This window comes from Rhinoderma darwinii, chromosome 7, assembly GCF_050947455.1.
Source record: "Rhinoderma darwinii isolate aRhiDar2 chromosome 7, aRhiDar2.hap1, whole genome shotgun sequence".
In the NCBI taxonomy this organism is placed as follows: Eukaryota; Metazoa; Chordata; class Amphibia; order Anura; family Rhinodermatidae; genus Rhinoderma; species Rhinoderma darwinii.
Genome location: NC_134693.1, coordinates 73,026,118 through 73,046,944, shown reverse-complemented (window position 1 = coordinate 73,046,944; position 20,827 = coordinate 73,026,118). Strand labels below are relative to the sequence as shown.

The window sequence follows — 20,827 nt, the reverse complement described above, 5'->3', positions numbered from 1 at the left end:
ATCAAAATGTCATCGAGATACACCACAACAGAAACATAAAGGAGATCACGAAAAATGTCACTGACGAGTTCTTGAAACACTGCGTTACACAGGCCGAAGGGCATAACTAGATATTCGTAGTGCCCATCATGGGTATTAAAAGCAGTCTTCCACTCGTCACCTCGACAAATCCAAATCAAATGTCCATTTAACAAAAGGTCCATTTAAGAAAGAAAAATTGCCCCTGTATGCGATCAAACAGTTCAGAGATCAAAGGCAGAGGATACCTGTTCTTCACCGTGATCTGATTCAGACCTCGGTAGTCAATGCAAGGTCGTAGCGATCCATCTTTCTTCTTGACAAAGAAGAACCCCACTCCGGCCGGGGATGAGGATTTACGAATGAAGCCCCTCTCCAGATTCTCCTCAATGTAGGCCGACATAGACTGAGTCTCTGGCAAGGAGAGAGGGTACACTTTACCGCAAGGAGGGGACGACTCAGGAACCAGGTCGATCAGACAATCATATGCCCGGTGTGGCGGCAAGGTCTCAGCTTCCTTTTTATTGAAGACATCGGAGAACCTGCTAGTGACTGAGGCGGAGAAGGCTGTGGTGACTGGACATGGCCCAGACAGCGGTCTTGACACTTCGGACCCCACTGGAGAACCTCTCCAGTGTTCCAATCCAGGACTGGAGCGTGCAGATGGAGCCAAGGCAAACCCAGTAGCACGGGATTGACGGCCTTGGACAGGACAAACCGGGAGATGAGCTCAGCATGAAGAACTCCTACTTGAAGTCTCAACGGCTTGGTTACAGACACAACTGGGTCAGGCAATGGCAGTCCATCCACAGAGGCAACGATCAACAGCCTTTCTAGCAGGACAATAGGCAACTGAAGAAGATCCACAAGGTCCTGGCAGATGAAATTGGCTGCAGAGCGAGAGTCCAGATAGGCAGAGACCGGATGGGACCTCTTGCCAGCAATGATGGTTACAGAAATTAGTAGTTTGGAAGAGAGTTCGCGATTAGATACAGTGACGCCTAGGGTTGTCTCTCCAACCAAACCTAGGTGCTGTTTTTTTTGGGCTTCTGCGGACACAGACGCACGACATGGCCAGCGAGGCCGCAATATAAACAGAGTCCAGAGGTGAGCCTGCGCGGTTTCTCCTGAACCGACAATTTTAGCCGGTCCACTTGTATCGGAACCTCGGGCAAAGCAATAGACGCCGGCAACAAGGGTTGTTGGAAGTTGGGGGCCAGTCTAGGAAGCCTTCTTTCCTGACGAATTTCATGGAGATCTCTCCCTCAGCCTTATGTCTACCTGAGTGGTGAGCAGAATCAAGTCATCCAAGGCAGGTGGTAGATCTCGAGCGGACAGTTTGTCCTTAATCTCGGATGACAGACCATGCCAATAGGATGCCACCAATGCCTCATTGTTCCAGGATATCTCTCCTGCCAGGGTCCGGAACTGGATGGTATATTCGCCCACAGAGGTGTCCTCTTGGCGAAGGTTGAAGATGGCTGTGGCTGCCGACGAGAGTTGCCCAGGTTCCTCGAAAACAGTCCGGAATAACCGCACAAATCCCTGAAAGTCTTGGGTCTCGGGACCCTGACGTTCCCAGATAGGGTTAGCCCACGCCAGGGCCTTGCCGGCAAGTAGAAACATGATGAATGCGATCTTGGTTCCGTCCAACGGAAATGCTCGGGCGTGCAGGGTAAAATTAACATAGCAGTGGTTCAGAAACCCCCGACACGTACTGGCGTCTCCGTAGAATCGAGAGGGCAATGGCAGCGAGTACCGAGGATCCGAGCCGGAACTGCCAAGAGGTGTAGCAGGAGGATCGACCTGAGGATTTTGCATAGTTGCTGTGCCATAGCATCCATTGCCACAAGGAGTTGATCTTATCTAGCTCGGAAATCCAGCAGGTCCACCTGCATAGCTTGGGAGGGTGCCAACCTTTGAATTGACCAGTGGAGTCCATGGCCAGAGCGTACTGTCACGATGCGGGGTGTGGACACACTGGGCCGTACCGCGTAGCGGACCGGCAGCTGGCCAAACAGGTAAAGTACAGAGTCAAATAGTTCAGAGAGCATACCTGAGGCAAGGTAGACAGTAGAAAGGCAGACACAACTGGGACCAGGCAGACGTCAGCTGTGGTGTAGCGAAACAGGGGTAGAACGTAGTCCAATCTGGTAACAACTCAGCACGGCACTTAGAACAAGGTAGCATGGAAACAGGATACAGGATAGAGGAACAGGGTACACTGGGAAACTGGAAGACACTAGGAGACCATTAGCACGACAAATGTCGGGTAACAAACAACGCTCTGGCAAAGAGCAAGAGGGCAGAACCCTTTTAATAGCCCACAGCATCCTAGGCTAGATTGTAGACTTCCTGCAATATGCGCGCACTGGCCCTTTAAGAGCGTGCGTGCGCCCTCTGGAGACAGTCTCGTTATCCAGAAGTGGGTGCCGGCGCCTCACGGGAGGACGTCGCTGCACACAATTCAGGAGTCCATGGCCACGGACGGCGAGGAGTAAGTCGGAATGACGGGCCGCGGCCATAGACGTTACAGGTGCTTTGCAAATGCAAACTATTCCTGCTAAATTTGAGCTCCAAAAGCCAAATGGCGCACTTTCCCATCTAAGCCCTGCCGTGTGTCCAAACAGCCGTTTATTACCACATATGGGTTACTGTTTGACTCGGGAGAAATTGCTTTATTAATTTTACGGTCCTTTTTCTCCTTCAGTCCTTGTGGAAATGAGAACAAATTAGCTAAACCTACATTTGGTTTGAAAGAATGTAGATTTTCATTTTCACTTCCTACTTCCAATAATTTCTGCAATAAACCTGCAGCGTCAAAATGCTCACTATACCCCTAGATAATTTCTTCCATGGGTGTAGTTTCCAGAATGGGGCCACTTGTGGGGGTTTCCACTGTTTTGGTCCATCAGGGGCTTTGCAAATGTGACATGGCCTCCGAAAACCATTCCTGCTAAATGTGAACTCCAAAAGCCAAATGGCGCTCTTTCCCTTCTAAGCCCTGCCGTGTGTCCAAACAGCCGTTTATTAACACATGTGGGGTATTGTTTTACCCGGGAGAAATTGCTTTACAAATTTTGTGGTGCTTTTTCTCCTTTAGTCCTTGTGGAAATGAGAAAAAATTAGCTAAACCTATATTTTCTTTGAAAGAATGTAGATTTCCATTTTCACAGCCTACTTCCAATAATTTCTGCAATAAACCTGTAATGTCAAAATGTCGACTATACCTAGATAATTTCCTTAAGGGGTGTAGTTTCCCAAATGGGGTCACTTTTGATGGATTGCCACTGTTTTGGCACCGCAAGAGCCCTTCAAACCCGACATGGGGCCTAAAATATATTCTAATAAAAAGGAGGCCCAAAATCCTCTAGGTGCTCCTTTGCTTCTGAGGCCTGTGCTTCAGTCCAGTAGCACGCTAGGGCCACATGTGGGATATTTCCTAAAACTGCAGAACCTGGGCAATAAATATTGAGTTGCGTTTCTCTGGTAAAACTTTGTGTTACAAAAAAAATGGATTCAAAATTAATTTCTGCAACAACAAAAAATAAAATTTGAAAATTTCACCTCTACTTTGGTTTAATTCCTGTGAAACGTCTAAAGGGTTAAGAAACGTTCTAAATGCTGTTTTGAATACTTTGAGGGGTGAAGTTTTTAAAATGGGGTGACTTTTTGGAGGTTCCTAATATATAAGGCCCTCAAAGCCACTTCACAACTGAACTGGCCCCTGTAAAAATAGCCTTTTGAAATTTTCTTGAATATGTGAGAAATTGCTGCTAAAGTTCTAAGCCTTGTAACGTCCTAGAAAAATAAAAGGATGTTCAAAAAACGATGTCAATCTAATGTAGACATATGGGGAATGTTAATTAGCGACTATTTTGTGTGGTTTTACTATCTGTCTTACAAGCAGATACATTTAAATTTAGAAAAATGCTAATTTTTGCAATTTTTCACAAAATTTTGGTGTTTTCCACATTTAAATACTAAATGTATCGAGCAAATTTTGCCAGTAACATAAAGTCCAATGTGTCACGAGAAAACAATCTCAGAATCGCTTGGATAGGTGGAAGCATTCCGAAGTTATTACAACATAAAGTGACACATGTCCGATTTGAAAAATGAGGCTCTGTGAGGAAGGTCAAAAGTGGCCAAAGAGGGAAGGGGTTAATTGATCAAAAAAACGATTAACACTTATTACTTTGCATTTTTACATAACTGCTTAAACCGATGGCACAGTACTATATGTATATGCGTGATGGATGCTAAAAGAACATTCTTGACATCCAACGGGTCTGTATTGCCTTATGGATGCGTAATGCGGACAAATATTTTTTTTTGTTTATGTCGGAAGTGTGAAACAAAACGTCCAGAAATCCCTGGCAGCCAATGGGAAAGAGAAAACGTGAATACGAGGATACGTCATCAGAGACTGTCTGATCTTCAAATATGATAAGCAGCGAATTTACTTATTTCTATATTACTTCAGACACAATCGCGATACATGATACTAGGCGGACGCTCCGTTACAACGTCACTGCAGCCACACTCGGAGCGTGACTTGGCGAACAGTCTACCGCAAACAGCACGGACAGGGGGCGGGCCACACTTTCACTGGCCAATCAGCTGCTACACAAGAAACAGGGCGACATAGTAGCCAATCAGAGCGGCCAGCGGTGAGCGAGCGATAGCATAGCTTGTTCCCGCGATAAAACATCACGTCCGTTTCCTTGTTCTGTAATAAAGCCGTACAGGCCGCTGTGTGAGGAGCGGACCGGTCACCTGCATTTTCCTGGAAAATAGGCGTGCACCGAGTGTAGTTAACGGGAGAGAAAGTGTAAAAATCCGAATAGAGTGTTCGCCTTCAGTCTTTCCATTTCTCCTCAAAATGTCGGCGCAGGCCCAAATGCGCGCCATGCTCGACCAGCTCATGGGGACCTCTAGGGACGGTAAGTGATTCCTCTGCTGTATTCTGTTACGCGTTAGTTTCACGTTGTCTGTTGCTTTTTCATGAACCGGGTGAGTTCTCCGTTTGTACGTATGGTGGAATGTGTTATTTGCTCCATGGGCGGGTGTTTTTGACAGTGTGCTGCTCCATGTACGAGACCATCTTGTTCAATCCCAAAAAGCTTTATAGACTACTTCTCCGATGTACAGCCTCATTCACATTTGCGTCTGGCTTCCGTTTATGGGTTCCGTTAGACCTTTCCGTCAGGGGAACCCATGAACGGAAAGCCGAATGGAATCCATAGCTTCCGTTTTCATTCCCATTTATTTCAATGGCTGTGCATCTGTTGCAAATGGTTTCCGTTTGTCTCCGTTCTGTTAAGGTTTCCGTTTTGTTTTTTTAGCGGAAAAAATAGCGTAGTCGACTGCGCTATTGTTTCTGCCAAAAAAGTAAGCAAACCTGAACTGAGCCGAATGGAAACCATTTGCAACCGAAGCGTTACCATTGAAATAAGGGGTAATGCAAACGGAAGCTACGGTTTCCGTTTAGCTTTCAGTTCATGGGTTCCCCTGACGGAAAGGTCTAACGGAACCCATAAACGGAAGTCCGACGCAGATGTGAACGAGGCTTGAGAAAGGCGGGAGGAAAAAAACACAGCTGCTGTGTAAAAACAGCGACCAAACCATGTACCGGTGTGCGACGTTTAGCGGAAATTATTCTGTCCGTGCTGGCGGTTCTCTGTGGCGCTTTCTGTACTAGTTCCCTGCACTTCTTGTGTGGTCACTCCGCTACTCATCTCTGCAGATCTGGTGCGTCCGTAATGAAATAATTTGTCTCTTTCTTTTCACGGTGATTTCTCAGGGTTCCTTTCTCCGCTCTCCTCATTGTCAAGGGTTTCTCCATAGATGAGCTGGCCGTAAATTGGTGATTTCAAATGGCCATTTTCTACGCCATTGGTCTTTCAGGGTCATCTGCGAAGGTTGTTTTGGACAATGCCGTTGACGCAATCCTGTGCTGAATGTCTTGGATTGAAGGTTTGGATGGGTGTGTCAGCAGACACCCTTTATTCATTTCCCCCGATCCATTAGTTATATTGGAGAGAAGTAAGATACTAGGAGACATGCTTTGTATACCCAAAATTCTTCTCTGGTTTATTGTTAGTATGCCGTTACAATTGTATCCCACAAGTGGGAGTTGGCTCGAGCTTAGCCAATCACAAGTAAGGTTTCTCATAAGAAATAAGCAGTAAGGCCCCCTGCACACAGCCGGCCGTGGACTGTTACCTGCATTTGCGGGCTATGCTCCCGTTTAAATTATAGGAGCACGGTCCGCAAAATAAAATAAAAAATAGGACGTGTCCGTGGGCCATAGAAATGAATGGATCAGTATTTTGATTTGCAATTGCGGATCAAATTTACGGTCATGTGCACGGGCCTCAGACACAGCTTCCCACGAGAATCTTGCAGTTGCACAGTTAACACGTCTACATTCTCATAGCAGACTTGGATAAAGAGGCTCTGTCACCAGATTATAAGTGCCCTATCTCCTACATAATCTGATCGGCGCTGTAATGTAGATAAGTGTTTTTTTTTTGTTTTGTTTTTTAAAAAAACATAATTTTTTGAGCAAGTTATGAGCAATTTTAGATTTATGCTAATTGGTTTCTTAATACCCAACTGGGCGTGTTAACTTTTGACTGAGTGAGTGTTATAAAGAGGAGTGTATGACGCTGACCAATCAGTCATACACTTCTCTCCATTCATGTCCATTTGTACTATATTGTCTATATTTGTCCCAGCGCTACATGTGACGGTCCTGTGCGTTGCTCGGTCAATGTCACTGTGCTAGCCTCCTCTCACTAGTCACACACACTGCTGCTGAGTATTCCCTCCATCCTCCGTGATTGTCCACACAAAGGCTGCGCTCGGGGTACATGCAGTACGCAACAATGAGAGCAGCGGCCGCTTGTTGTGATTGAGGGCTGAACACGTGAATCGGAGGCAGGGAGGAGCGGCACAGCCGGGCTCAGCATTCCTTTGTTCTGCAGGGAAGCATACAGCTGTGCCCCTGCCATGTGTTCAACTCTCTAAAGCGCTAGTGCTGGGGATAGCCTTGAACTTGGGATGGGTACGTACATGGCTACTGAGCGTGTGTGACCTGAGGTAGATAGAATACCAACTCCATTCCCTGGAGTATCGGAGATAGTTCTCAATGAGCAGCATGCTGCAGCGTGATCTCGTGAGATCACGCTGTGCAGCGATTAAGTCCCACACAAACTTTACCGAAGTGTCGGGAGTGTGAATAGACATCGTGTCTTGGCTGGAGGCAATGTCTATTCACTCTCAAGACACTTCAGTAAAGTTAATGTGGGTGTATGTGACAGCACAGCATGATCTCGCGAGATCACGCTGTGCGTAGTACAAATGGACATGAATGGAGAGAAGTGAATGATGCTGATTGGTCAGCGTCATACGTCTCTCAACGCCCACTTGGCCAAAAGTAAAAACACGTCCAGTTGGGCATTTAGAAAGTAATTGGCATAAATCTAAAATTGTTCATAACTTGCTCAAAAATGATCGTTTTTCAACATAAAAAACACTTGTTATCTACATTACAGCGCCGATCAAATTATGTAGGAGATAGGGCACTTATAATCTGGTGACAGAGCCTCTTTGAGGAATAATAAACACGCTTTCCTACACCGTTCTAGCATAAGTTTTGTCTTACAGAGAAACAGATCCTTCAAACTATAAAATGGGTTCTTCATACAAAACCGTGACATAAAACACACTTAACGCACCTTCACAGACGTCCTACATTAAAACGCCTATTTGTTGATCGTGGGTCTGGGGTTCTGTTGTCGGGATGCAGATCTTTCAATTGGCATGAATGACTTTACGAGGACTGCCCCTGACCAACATGACAGATTAGATTTGCACAGATGTCTTCATGCTCGATGTAAAAAAAAATGTGCCATGGAACACAGGAACCCTTGGGATCAGTCGGGGTCCTAGCGCTTGGGCCAACCAGTTTATGTGGGGAACGAAAAGTATTAGCAGGGTACTTGCTACAGTATGTGAGTACACTGCTAACATACATTCCGGTCCCCTGTCGCGCTGATTATTATATTTCAATCGATTTTTTTTTATTTTTTTTATAGTGCTGGCAGGGAATTGGATGTTTAGTTGCACAGTCTTCATGGCGACACAACTAGTCATCACGTGTCTGGCCCCAATGTGATCAGTAACTACTATCAAACCTATAATTTTTTTTGGTATCACCATATTTGTACTGACCCGTAGATGATTTGGCTTGTTTTTACAGTGGGAAACATGCAAAAAACGATGGTGGATTTTTTTTTTTTTAATATATCACCCTAAAAGAAAGTTGGAAGCTCATCAATATGTAATTACTAATGTTTTCACAACATTCATTGTAAGGCTATGTTCACACGGAGTATTTTGGGGGAGGAATATCTGCCTCAAAGTTCCAAACGGAATTTTGAGGCAGATATTCCTCCCCCAAAATACTCAGTGTGAACAGCAATTATCGCGCCGTTTTTCGCCCGCGGCCATTGAGCGCCGCGGGCATAAAACAGCGAGATATACGCTTTCTCCTGCCTCCCATTGAAGTCAATGGGAGGTCGGAGGCGGAAGCGCCCGAAGATAGGGCATGTCACTTCTTTTTCCCGCGAGGCAGTTTTACTGCTCGCGGGAAAAAGACGCCGACGCCTCCCATTGAAATCAATGGGAGGCGTTCTCGGGCCGTTTCTGCCGAGTTTTGCGACGCGGTTTCCGCGTCAAAAAACTCGGCAAAAGACCCCGTGTGAACATAGCCTAAGGCTATGTTCACACTGAGTTTTTTGCAGGCGGAATTTCTGCCTCAAAATTCCATTTGGAGGTTTGAGGCAGATTTTCCTCTCCCTGCACGCCGATTTTCGTGGCATTTTTCACCCGCGGGCATAAAACGCCGCGACATACGCTTTCTCTGCCTCCCATTGAAGTCAATGGGAGGTCAGAGGCGTAAATGGCCGAAGATAGGTCATGGCGCTGCTTTTTCCCGCGAGGCGGTTTTACCGCTCGCGGGAAAAAGACGCCTCTGTCTCCCATTGAAATCAATGGAAGGCATTTTCGGGCCGTTTTTGCCGAGTTTTTTTGGCGCGGTTTCCGCGTCAAAAAAACTCTGTGAACATAGCCTAACACAAAATTTGTGGAAATTTTTTTAATAGGGATACATTGTTGAAAAATATTAGCACAGATTTACATTTTTTAGCTGATCCACGACTGGTATTCTGCTTTTAATGCATTCACTGAGAATTTTTTTTTTGCAAGAATAATTTCCCATTCAATATAGTGAATCCATATTTGGCCATTGAAAGGGTAGAAAAACTGACATTTATCAGAATATAATCTGCAGTTATAAAATGCTTTATCGGGATGCTGACACACTATTTGATATGTATTTGTGTTGTCTATTCCCCGTCAATTAAGACATACATTACGATATTAACTCCTTAATGACCAGCCTATTTTAGACCTTAATGACCAAGCTATTTTTTACGTTTTTCCATCGTCGCATTCCAAGAGCTATAACTTTTTTTTTTATTTTTGCGTCGACTGAGCTGTATAAGGTCTTGTTTTTTGCGGGACAAGTTGTATTTTCCAATAGCACCATTTTGAGGTACATATTATTTATTTATTGATTAATTTCTGACATTTCGCTACTCTTTTGCGTCCTAAATCTTGATTATGCTACAGATTTTAAAATCCGCAGGTCAATTTACGTGCGGGAAAATACTGCAGCGTGTACATGAGATTTCCTGGAATCTATTTATGCTGGTACTGTATTACGCTGCGGTTTTGCTGCATGTAAATACCCGCAGCAAAATCGCATGTAATACGCATCGTTTACATTGACCCTCACAGTATGAGCAGTAAGGGAAATTAATGAGAAGCCGCACTCGTACGAGTGCTGCGGCCCCTTCAAAACAGCTCATTGGTAGGGGTCCCAGCTGTTGGACCCTGACTGATCAGATATTGATGGCCTATCCTGAGGATAGGCCAACAATTTTTAGGGGATGGAAAACCCCTGTTAAGTGTCGAGGATCATCCCTTTTAACAGAGTTTATAAAGTTTGAGCTCCACATGCTTCTCTCATATTTTTCCCACTCTCTTCCTGTGGTTTGGTTCTGCTTGGAAACCTGTGCTGTGATTCCTGCCTTCCTCGATTTATTTTTTTATGTTTGGTCTTGTGGTTAAACAGATTGTCTTGATCCTTTTGGAGACTGTACACACTGTCAATCAATGCATGACTTATGGAAATAACCAGGTATGTGGTTTTACATGTAATTCTATAGGACTGTGCTTATCTGATTTTTGTTTTTTACGTAAACCGTATTTTGCCATTTAATTCTATTAATTCTGCAGTAAATTTTACCTTTTTTCTTTACATTTTGTAAACCACACTGTTCAATACTTTACAAGCTAAAATCCCTATTGGTATTAAACATGGCATGAAATTTATGTGGTTACAAAACCATTGAATTTTGTATTTCATTTCGTATAAAAATAAATAAAGATACTTTGATGTGTGAAACTACATGCCTGGAAATTATATTTAAATTGGTGTGGGAGGGAATAACTTTTTATTGTTTTTCATAAAGTCTGGATCAACATGTACTTTGATACTGTGTTAAAATGCTGGCAGACGCAATGTATTTTATACAAACTGAACAATCTGGCCCCCTTGTTTTATTTATAAAGGTTCAATGTATCTATGCCTGCCTACTTCAATCCGCAAGGGAGTATCAGAAAGGCCCCGCATTCGCCGAGCCGTGAGTTATAACAAACTTTTCAGATGTGTTAATAAATGTGGAAGAAAAAAACAGGTTGTGTAACCAAACAGTTAAGTCTTGCAGCTGCTGGCCCCAACAGAGTGAAGCAACCTATATAAACGGACTATAAAAAGGCCACACGTCTCCTGTTGTAGACAAAGAAACCTGAGCTAGCATGGTTACTAAGGAAAATAACTACATTTGGTTTTGGTAAACTAAAAATGTGAAACTCTAAGGGTATGTTCACACGGCTTATTTTCAGCTGTTTTTCGGGCCGTAAACGCCTAGAAAAACGTCTGAAAAACCGGAAGCTGAACACCTCCAAACATCTGCCCATTGATTTCAATGGGAAAAACGGCTGCAAATGCCTTAAAGAACGTTTGATGTTTAAAAAACGGCTGAAAATCAGAGGCTGTTTTCCCTTTAAAACAGCCCTGTATTTTACAGCTGTTTTGCGTGTGAACATACCCTAAAGCTTGAAGTATCATTTAGTTGTATGTGTTTAGATTTAGGGAAGTCGAGTTTAGTAAACCAGTATGCGTCTATAGCTATTGACAATTTTTTTTTATTTTTTATTTTTATCCATCTATATTAGCCTACGGTCTTGACCATCTCAAAATTATTCAAAAACTATGCCATAAGGCATGGCACTAGCTTTGTCTTTTCAGGTTTTGTCTTCGAGAATCCCTATCAAGACCTGTGTGTAGATCACTGCTTTTGTCATTCAAAGTAGTTTCACACTCTTGGTTATAAAATACTTGACTGATCCCAGCTCTCAATATTTAGAAATATATATATTTTTTTTATTAACTCCTTAACGACATCCAACGTACAGTTACGTCGTTGTGGGCAATGACTTCCCGCAACTCAACGTAACTGTACGTTGCAGTGATGGCACGGGCTCAGAAACCGACATCCTGCTGCCAGGACTGAAGCTAACCTCCAATCCGTCCAAATAACCTCTTAGATGCCACGCTCAAAAGCAAGCGCTACATGTGTAGGGTTCCTAGCCGATCGTCACTCCAGCGTTGCAAATGCTGGGGTACTGATGGCTGCTTTGGCAAATGGAGGCCTAACTATGTCCTATTGTCTGCCAAGTACAGAAGCCTGTTGTGCTCCGCCCTGAGGCGGAGCCTTATAGGCTTGCTGTTGGTGAATGACTGACCGCTCTAATGCATTGTAGTAGGTGGTTAGTAAAAAAGGGGGTTTGAAGCTTGCCCCACTCTGTGCACGGTCCTGGTGCATTCCAGACACTCTGAGTCCTTAGTCATAACTATGACTAAGGACTCTGAGTCAGAAATGCGCCTTTTGGGTTAATTCTTTGTGGATGCTCTGTTTTTTTTTTTTGTATTGATGTTTTGACATGGTTACAAATATAAAGGACATTTTAGCAGACGAGTGCTTGTTCCACCTACTGCGATAAATTTTACTATGTGGTTAGTGCAATGTATTAGAATAATGTTCACACGGCTCATCAGGCTGATTTTGGAGCATAAAAGCCTGGTTTTACCCTCTAAGGCTATGTTCACATCTGCGTCAGGGCTCCGTTCCGTCTGAGTTTTCCGTCAATGGTGATGGGTCTGGTGCCAATGGTTTCAGTTTATCTCAGTTGTGCAAGGGTTTTGACTGGTTGAATACCGTATTCGGCTTACATGGGTGCTTAAATGAGCACTTCTGCCACCTCGTTTTAGCGATTGGTTGGGGTCCGAGCACCGAGACCCCCACCAATCAAAACTTCTGACATGTCAGAAGTTTGTCGAACATTTAGTTACCCTTTAAAAAAAAAAAAAAAAGTACACATTTGGTATCCCCGCGTTCGTAACGACCGAAACTATCAAACTATAATGTTGTTTTTCCCGAATGGTGAACGCCGTAAAAAATAAAATAACAAACAATGCAAGAATCTCGTGTGTTTTTTTTTTTTTTTATTACCACCCCTCCCAAAACATAGATTAAAAGTGATCAAAAAGTTGCATGTACCGCAAAATAGTACCAATAAAAATTACAAAAAAAAAGTCCAGCTTTTTTGACTGAAAATAATGACACAAAAAATAAATTATTTAAAGAGGCTCTGTCACCACATAAGTGCCCTATCTCCTATATAAGAATAATAATAATAATCTTTATATAGCGCCAACATATTACGCAGCACTTTACAATTTAGAGGGGACATGAAACAAACAATATCAGACATTACATAGTGACAAAGTTCATTTACAATTCAAACCTGGGGAGTGAGGACCCTGCTCGCAAGAGCTTACAATCTATGAGGACATAAGGGAGACACAAAGTGTAATAGTGTTTGTTCTGTACAATGGTCCGGCCATTTTTATACACATGCGGTGGTAACATAAAGCTGCATGAGCCGGTCACCAGCCAGTATCCGTGTATGACGGACATGAAGAGAAGGAGTGTGAGGGAATCTTATTCTGATGACTAATCTAAATGGAGGGCCATGGAAAGGAGTCAGATTAGGGAATGTTATAGGCCTGTCCAAATAGATGTGTTTTCAGGGCACGTTTAAAACTGTGGATATTGGGAATTAATCTGATTGTCTGGGGTAGCACATTCCAGAGGACGGGTGCAGCACGAGAGAAATCCTGGAGACGGTAGTGGGAGGTTCGGATTATGGAGGATTTTAATCTAAGGTCGTTGGCAGAACGTAGAGCCCGAGTAGGTGACAGTAATGCATTTTATTTAGAAAAACTATCTATTTTTACCACTTTATGAGCGATTTTTAGCTTTATGCAAATTATTTTCTTAATGCCCAAGTGGGCGTTTTTTTACTTTAGACCAAGTGGGCGTTGTACAGGGGAGTGCATGACGCTGACCAATCAGCATCATGCACTTCTCTTCATTCATTTACACTGCACTAGCGATATAGCTATATCGTTATGTGCAGCCTCATACACACACGCTAACATTACTGCAGTGTCCTGACCATGAATATACATTACATCCAGCCAGGATGTGATGTGTAGTCAGGATCCTGACACGTCAATCTTTTCTGTGAGATTTCCAGCAAGGAAACGTAATCTCGTTTTAAATGACAGTTTACATCGTAATCTCGCGAGATTACGTTTGCCTTGCTGGAAATCTCACAGAAAAGATTCAGACGTGTCTGGATTCTGAATAAACATCACGTCCAGGCTATTAAGTGATGTATAGTCATTATCATGACCCTGCAGTAATGTTAGTGTATGTGGCTGCACATAGCGATATAGCTATATCGCTAGTGCAGTGTAAATGAATGGAGAGAAAACACGCCCACTTGGGCGTTAAGAAACTAATTAGCATAAAGCTAAAAATCGCCCAAAGTGGTAAAAATAGTTTTTCTAAATAAAAAGCATTAATGTCACCTACATTACAGCGCCCATCTCCTTATTTAGGAGATAGGGCACTTATAATGTGAGTCTCTTTGAAAAAAAAAAAAAAGGGATTTTATTGGGCAAAACATAAAAAAAAATGTACATTTGGTATCGCCCCACAGAATAAAGAAAAAATTGTTTTATAGCTCACGTTGAACAGTGGGGAGAAAAAAAAACAACAAACTTCAGCATTGTTCGTCAACTTCCCTGCCAAATTTTTTTTGCAAGAAATCGTATATACACCAAAATGGTACCAATGAAAAGTGCAGATTGTCCTGCAAAGAATTAGCCCTCACACAGCTTCAGTGGAAAGAAAATAAAGTTCTGTCTCGCAGAATATGGCGACACACAATGTGTTCCAAAAGCAGTTATGATCGGGCACCATTTATCAGTGCGACACTGTCCACACATTTACTTACTATTATTTATTTACCCCATTATTATACCCTCTTATTATGCACTGATGTACTCCACACATCTTACATATGCCACCACATTATAAACTGAAATACCAGTAAAACCCCAAACAGATCTACCAAAAAAAATCCATGCTCCAAAAGCCAAATGGCGCTCCCTCTCTTCGGAACCCTTCAGTGTGCCAAAACAGCAGTTTACGGCCACTTATATGGCATCATACCCGGTAGAACCCGCTTAAGTTTGAGGTATGTGTCTTCAGTGGCACAAACTGGGCAAAACACATTGTGCACTAAAATTACAAATCAGTGGAAAACGGCAATTTTTACTTTGCACCGTCCGATGCGCATTAATCTCTAATGAAAAATCACCTGTGGGGTCAAAATGCTCACTACACCCCTTTAAAATGCCCCAAGGGGTGTAGTTTCTAAAATAAGGGTCACTTCTTTGGGGGGATTGTTTTATTATTTGACCTCAGAGCCCTGCATTTGTGGGCCAATGCTGTGAAAATCACCATAATAGGCCTCACATGCGCATGTTGCTCTTCACTTCTGAGCCCCATCATATGTACAGGCAAATTATAAATGCCTTGAGGGGTGTAGTTTCCAAAATGGGGTCACTTCTTGGGGGCTTCCACTGTACTCTGGTACCTCGGGTTTTGCAAATGCGACATGACGCAGAAAAATCACTCCAGCACAATCTGAATGCCAAATAGCACTCCTGCCTTTCTGAGCCCTGCCATGTGTCCAAACAGCAATTTATGACCACATGCGGGGTATTGCCCTACTCGGGAGAGCTTGCTTTACTAATCTTGGGGCGCTTTTTCTCCTTTTATCCTTTTGTAAAGAAAAAAAGTCTTGTCTATTATGAAAATGGAAAAATCTGAGCTAAAACAAAATTTTATTAGAAAACTTTTTCACGTCCTAATTCCACTAAATTTGTCAAAAAAATCCTGTGGGGTCAAAATGATCACTACATTACTAGATAGATTCCTTGTGGGGTGTAGTCTCCGAAATGGGGTCACTTTTGGGGGTATATCTTTTGTTTTGGCATCACGAGACCTCTTCTAACCTGACATGGTGCCTAAAATATAATTAATAAAAAGGAGGCCTCAAAATCCACTAGGTGCTCCTTTTATTCTGAGGCCGGATTTTGTCTATTAGCACGCTAGGGCCACATGTGGGATATTTCTAAAAACTGCAGAATTTGGGTAAGGCTGGGTTCACACGACCTATTTTCAGGCGTAAACAAGGCGTATTATGCCTCGATTTACGCCTGAAAATAGGGCTACAATACGTCGGCAAAAAGCTGCCCATTCATTTGAATGGGTTTGTCGACGACCTGTAATTTACGCGTCGTCGTTTGACAGCTGTCAAACGACGACGCGTAAATTGACTGCCTCGGCAAAGAAGTGCAGGGCACTTCTTTGCCACGTAATTTGAGCCGTTCTTCATTGAACTCACAGACGCCTTGTATATTACGAGGAGGAGCATTTACGGCTGAAACGAGGCAGCTGTTTTCTACTGAAAACAGGCTGTCATTTCAGCCGTAAATGCCTCTCATCGTGTGCACATACCCTGATATTGAGTTGCGTTTCTCTGGTAAAACCTTCTGTTACAGAAAAAAATGGATTCTGCAAAAAAAATACATTTGTAAATTTCACCTCCTTTACGTTCATTTTTGTGAAATGCATATAGGGTAAGATTTTCTAAATCCTGTTTTGAATACTTTGAGGGGTGCAGTTTTTAAAAGTGATTTATAAGGGGTTTCTAATATGTAGGGCCCTCAAAGCCACTTCAGAATTGAACTGGTCCCTAAACAAAAAGGCTTTTGAAATTTTCTTGGAAATGTGAGAAATTGCTGCAAAAGTTCTAAGCCTTGTAACGCCCTAGAAAAATGTTCAAAAAAGCTATGCAGACATGGGAAATGCTAACTAGTAACTTTTGTGTGGTATTACTATCTGTCTTACAAGCAGATACGTTTAAGTTAATAAAAATGCAAATTTTTCAAAATTCCTCTAAATTTAGTTGTTTTTTTTCACAAAAACTGAATGTATCACCCAAATTTTACCACGAAGGGCTCATTCAGACTAGTGTAAAACTCGTCCGTGTGCTGTCGGTGAAAATCATGCACAGCACACTGACTCATTGATTTCAATGAGGCCATTCACACATGCAGGAGTTTGTGTCCATTGCGTGAAACTTACTGCATGTCCTATATTGGTGTGTTTTTCACGCACCTACGCACCCATTGAAGTCAATGGGTGCGTGAAAATCTTGCACAGCACACAGATGCACAAATCACGCACTGCACATGGATGTGTATCAATTCCATTGAAAAAAAAAATGTGCTTTGCGAGTGCGTGAAAAACGCATGCCACTCGCAAAGCACACTGATGCAAAACGCAACACACACGGACCAGAATCACGTGCGTTTTTTCACGCACATGAATCTGATACGCTCGGGTGAATGTGGCCTAACTTAAAGTAAAATGTGTGACGAGAAAATAATCTCAGAATCGCTTGATAAAATGCACTCCAAAGTTATTACCACATAAAGTGACACATGTCAGATTTAAAAAAAATGCTCCTGGTCCATAAAGCCAAAATAGACTGTGTTCTTAACCCCTTAAGGACGCAGCCTAGTTTTGGCCTTAAGGCTCAGAGCCCATTTTTCAAATCTGACATTTGTGGTAATAACGTCGGAATGCTTAAACCTATCCAAGCGATTCTGAGATTGTTTTCTCGTGACACATTGGGCTTCATGTTCGTGAAAAATTGCAAAATTTAGAGAAAATTGTGAAAAAATTGCATTTTTCAGAATTTAAATGCATCTGCTTGTAAAACAGACGGTTATACCACCCAAAATAGTTACTAGTTCACATTTCCCATATGTCTACTTTAGATTTGCATCGTTTTTTGAACATTCTTTTATTTTTCTTGGACGTTACACGGCTTAGAACATAAACAGCAATTTCACATATTTTTAAGAAAATTTCAAAAGCCTTTTTTTTAAGGTACCTCTTGAGTTCTGAAGTGGCTTTGTGGGGCCTATGTATTAGAAACCCTGATAAAACACCCCATTTTAAAAACTAGACCCCTCAAAGTATTCAAAACAGCAGTTATAAAGTTTTTTAACCCTTCAGGCATTTCACAGGAATTAAAGCAAAGTGGAGGTGAAATGTGCAAATTTCATTTTTCTTGCTGAATTTCAATTTTATTCATTTTTTTTTCTGTAACAGAGAAGGTTTTACCAGAGAAACACTACTAAATATGTATTGTCCAGATTCTGCAGTTTTTAGAAATGTCCCACATGTGGCCCTACTGCGCTCGTGGACTAAAACACAAGCCCTAGAAGCAAAGAAGCACCTAGTGCATTTTGAGTCCTCTTTTTTTTTTATTAGAATATATTTTAGGCAGCATGCCAGGTTTGAAGAGGTGTTGAGGTGTCAAAACAGTAGGAATCCCCCAATAGTGACCCCATTTTGGAAACTACACGCCTCAAGGAATTAATTTAGGGTTGTTGTTACCATTTTGACCGCACAGTTTTTTCACAGCACGTATTTGAATTGGGCTCTGAAATGAAAAAAAAGTCATTTTTTCCAATAAAATATCATTTGTGATAAAAATTTCTTATTTTCACAGGGAACAAAATACCCCATTTTGTTGCCCAATTTGTCCTTAGTGTGGCAATACCCCATTTGTGGTGATAAACTGCCGTTTGGGCCCATGGGAGGGCTCAGAAGGAAAGGAGCGCTATATGTTTGTTGGAGTCCAGATTTTGTTGGATTGGTTTTCGGGTGCCATGTCGCATTTGCAGAGCCTCAGAGGTATCAAAGCAATGGAAACCCACCAAAACTGACCCCATTTTGGAAACTACACCCCTCAAGGAATTCATTTATGGTTGTTAGCATTTTGACCACACAGTTTTTTCACAGCACCTATTTCAATTGGGCTGTGACATTAAAAAAATGACATTTTTTCCAATAAGATGTAATTTTTTACCAAAATTTCTTATTTTCACAGGGAACAAAATACTCACTTTTGTTGCCCAATTTCTCCTGAGTGCATCAATACCCCATTTGTGGCAATAAACTGCTGTTTGGGCCCATGGGAGGCCTCAGAAGGGAAGGAGTGTGTGTTCTTTGGAGTGCAGATTTTGCTGGATTGGTTTTCAGGTGCCATGTCACATTTGCAGAGCCCCAGAGGTATCAAAGAAATGGAAACCCAGCAGAAGTGACCCGATTTTGGAAACTACACCACTCAAGGAATTCATTTATGGGTAATGTGACCATTTAGACCCCATAGTTTCTTCACAGAACTTATTTGAATTGGGCTGGGAATGAAAACAAAATTATTTTTGTCAAATAATATGTAGTTTTGGCTGAAAATTCTTATTTTCACAAGAAACAAAATACCCCATTCTGTTGCGCAATTTGTTCTGAGTGCCGCAATACCCCATTTGTTGTGATAAACTGCCGTTTGGGCCCATGGGAGGGCTCAGAAGGAAAGGACCACCATTTGGCCTACTCTGGATTTTCTAGTGCGAAATCATGTATGCAGAAGCCCCTGAGGTACCAGTACAGTTGAAACCCGCAAGAAGTGACCCCGTTTTAAAAACTACACCCTTAAGGCATTCATCTAGAGGTGTAGTGAGCATTTTGACCGGAGACCTACACCCCATAAACTGTAATGTGGGTTCTCCCGGGTATGGCAATACCCTACATGTGGCTGTTATCAGCTGCCTGGACACACAGCAGGGCCCAGAGGGGAAAGACGAGGGGGGATAAGCTGTGCGGAGTGCATCAGGGTAAGTAAAATTGGGGTAAATTATAAACCAAGGGATGTATGATAAATTTTAAAACACTTTCATACAGAGCTCTGGTTATTCGGTACACGTGTCACATTGATATATTGTGTCATCCATTATCGCCCTCTTATAGCAGACTTTGCACCTCTTTTGACTTTTTCCCTTCTTGCCAGTTTGGGGAACTTCTCCTGGAAAGTGTTGCCCTGGTACGATGCGTGTGGGCTCTCTTCCAGAAGTACTGGGTGCCCCCCCTTCTTGGTCCCTAAAGATTAGGTTCTTGATAATCACCTCTTGAAATTCCAGGAAAGTTCCCGTCTGGCCTGCACATCGACGTAGCATGTACGCATTGTACAAAGCCATCTGTATGATGTGCCCGGCCAGCTTCTTATACCACACCGCATAGAGCAAAGTAGAGGTGAAATTTACATATTTTTTTTGTCAGAAAATCCTCTTTATACCATTTTTTTTTATAACACAAAAGGATTTATCAGAGAAACGCAACTTAATACGTATTGCCCAGATTCTGCAGTTTTGAGAAATATCCCACATGTGGCGCTAGTGCGGTAATGGACTGAAGCACCGGCCTCCGAAGCAAAGGAGAACCTGGTGGATTTTGAGGCCTCTTTTTTATTAGGCACCATGTCCAGTTTGAAGAGGTCTTGTGGTGCCAAAACATTGGGAACCCCCCAAAAGTGACCCCAATTTGGAAACTAGACCCCTTGAGGAATACATTGTAGTTTTCTTGGGGTGCATGCAGCTTTTTGATCAGTTTTTATTCTATTTTTAGGTGGCGTGGTGACTAAAAAACAGCAATTCTACTATTGTTTTTCTTTTCTTTTTTTTTTTTACAGCGTTCACCGTGCGCTATAAATGACATATTCACTTTATTCTGCGGGGCGATACGATTACGGCGATACCCTATGTTTATAGTTTTTTTTTATGTCTTATGGCGTTTGCACAATAAAATACGTTTTGTAAACAATCATTCACTTTTTGTTTTACCTTATTCTAAGTGCCATAACGTTTTTATTTTTCAATCAATAAAGCCGTGCGAGGACTTATGTTTTGCGTAACGAACTGTAGTTTCGATCAGTTTCCTTTTTTTGTACATTTTTTCTTTTTGATCTCTTTTTATTCCATTTTTTGGGAGGTGAAGTGACCAAAGAATTGTGATTGTGGTTCGGTTTATTATTTTTTACGGCGTTCACCGTGCGGGATAAATAATGAAATAATTTTGTAGTTCAGGCCGTTACGGACGCGGCGATACCAATTATGTATAGTTAATTTGTTTGTTTATATATTTTTATTAATAATAAAGGACTGATAAGGGAAAAGGGGGGATTTTTACTTTTATTACTTTTAAATCTTTTATTTTATTTTTACACATCTTTTTTTAACTTTTTTTAAACTTTATTACTTTGTCCCACTAGGGGACATGAG

The 20,827-nt window shown here is 42.3% G+C and overlaps 1 protein-coding gene across 2 annotated transcripts in view; it reads left to right on the top strand.

The window, feature by feature from the left end:
- The first annotated feature begins 4,568 nt into the window (after positions 1 to 4,568).
- Positions 4,569 to 20,827, top strand: part of LOC142657962 (putative RNA-binding protein Luc7-like 2) — a 92,303-nt gene continuing 76,044 nt past the window's right edge. The window contains exons 1-2 of one of the 2 annotated variants that reach the window (XM_075833541.1): positions 4,569 to 4,964; positions 10,726 to 10,796. In XM_075833541.1, the coding sequence (XP_075689656.1) occupies positions 10,739 to 10,796 (58 nt within the window). In that variant the 5' untranslated portion in view covers positions 4,569 to 4,964; positions 10,726 to 10,738. The remainder of the gene's footprint in view (positions 4,965 to 10,725; positions 10,797 to 20,827) is intronic. The other variant, XM_075833540.1, reaches the window with a different exon arrangement.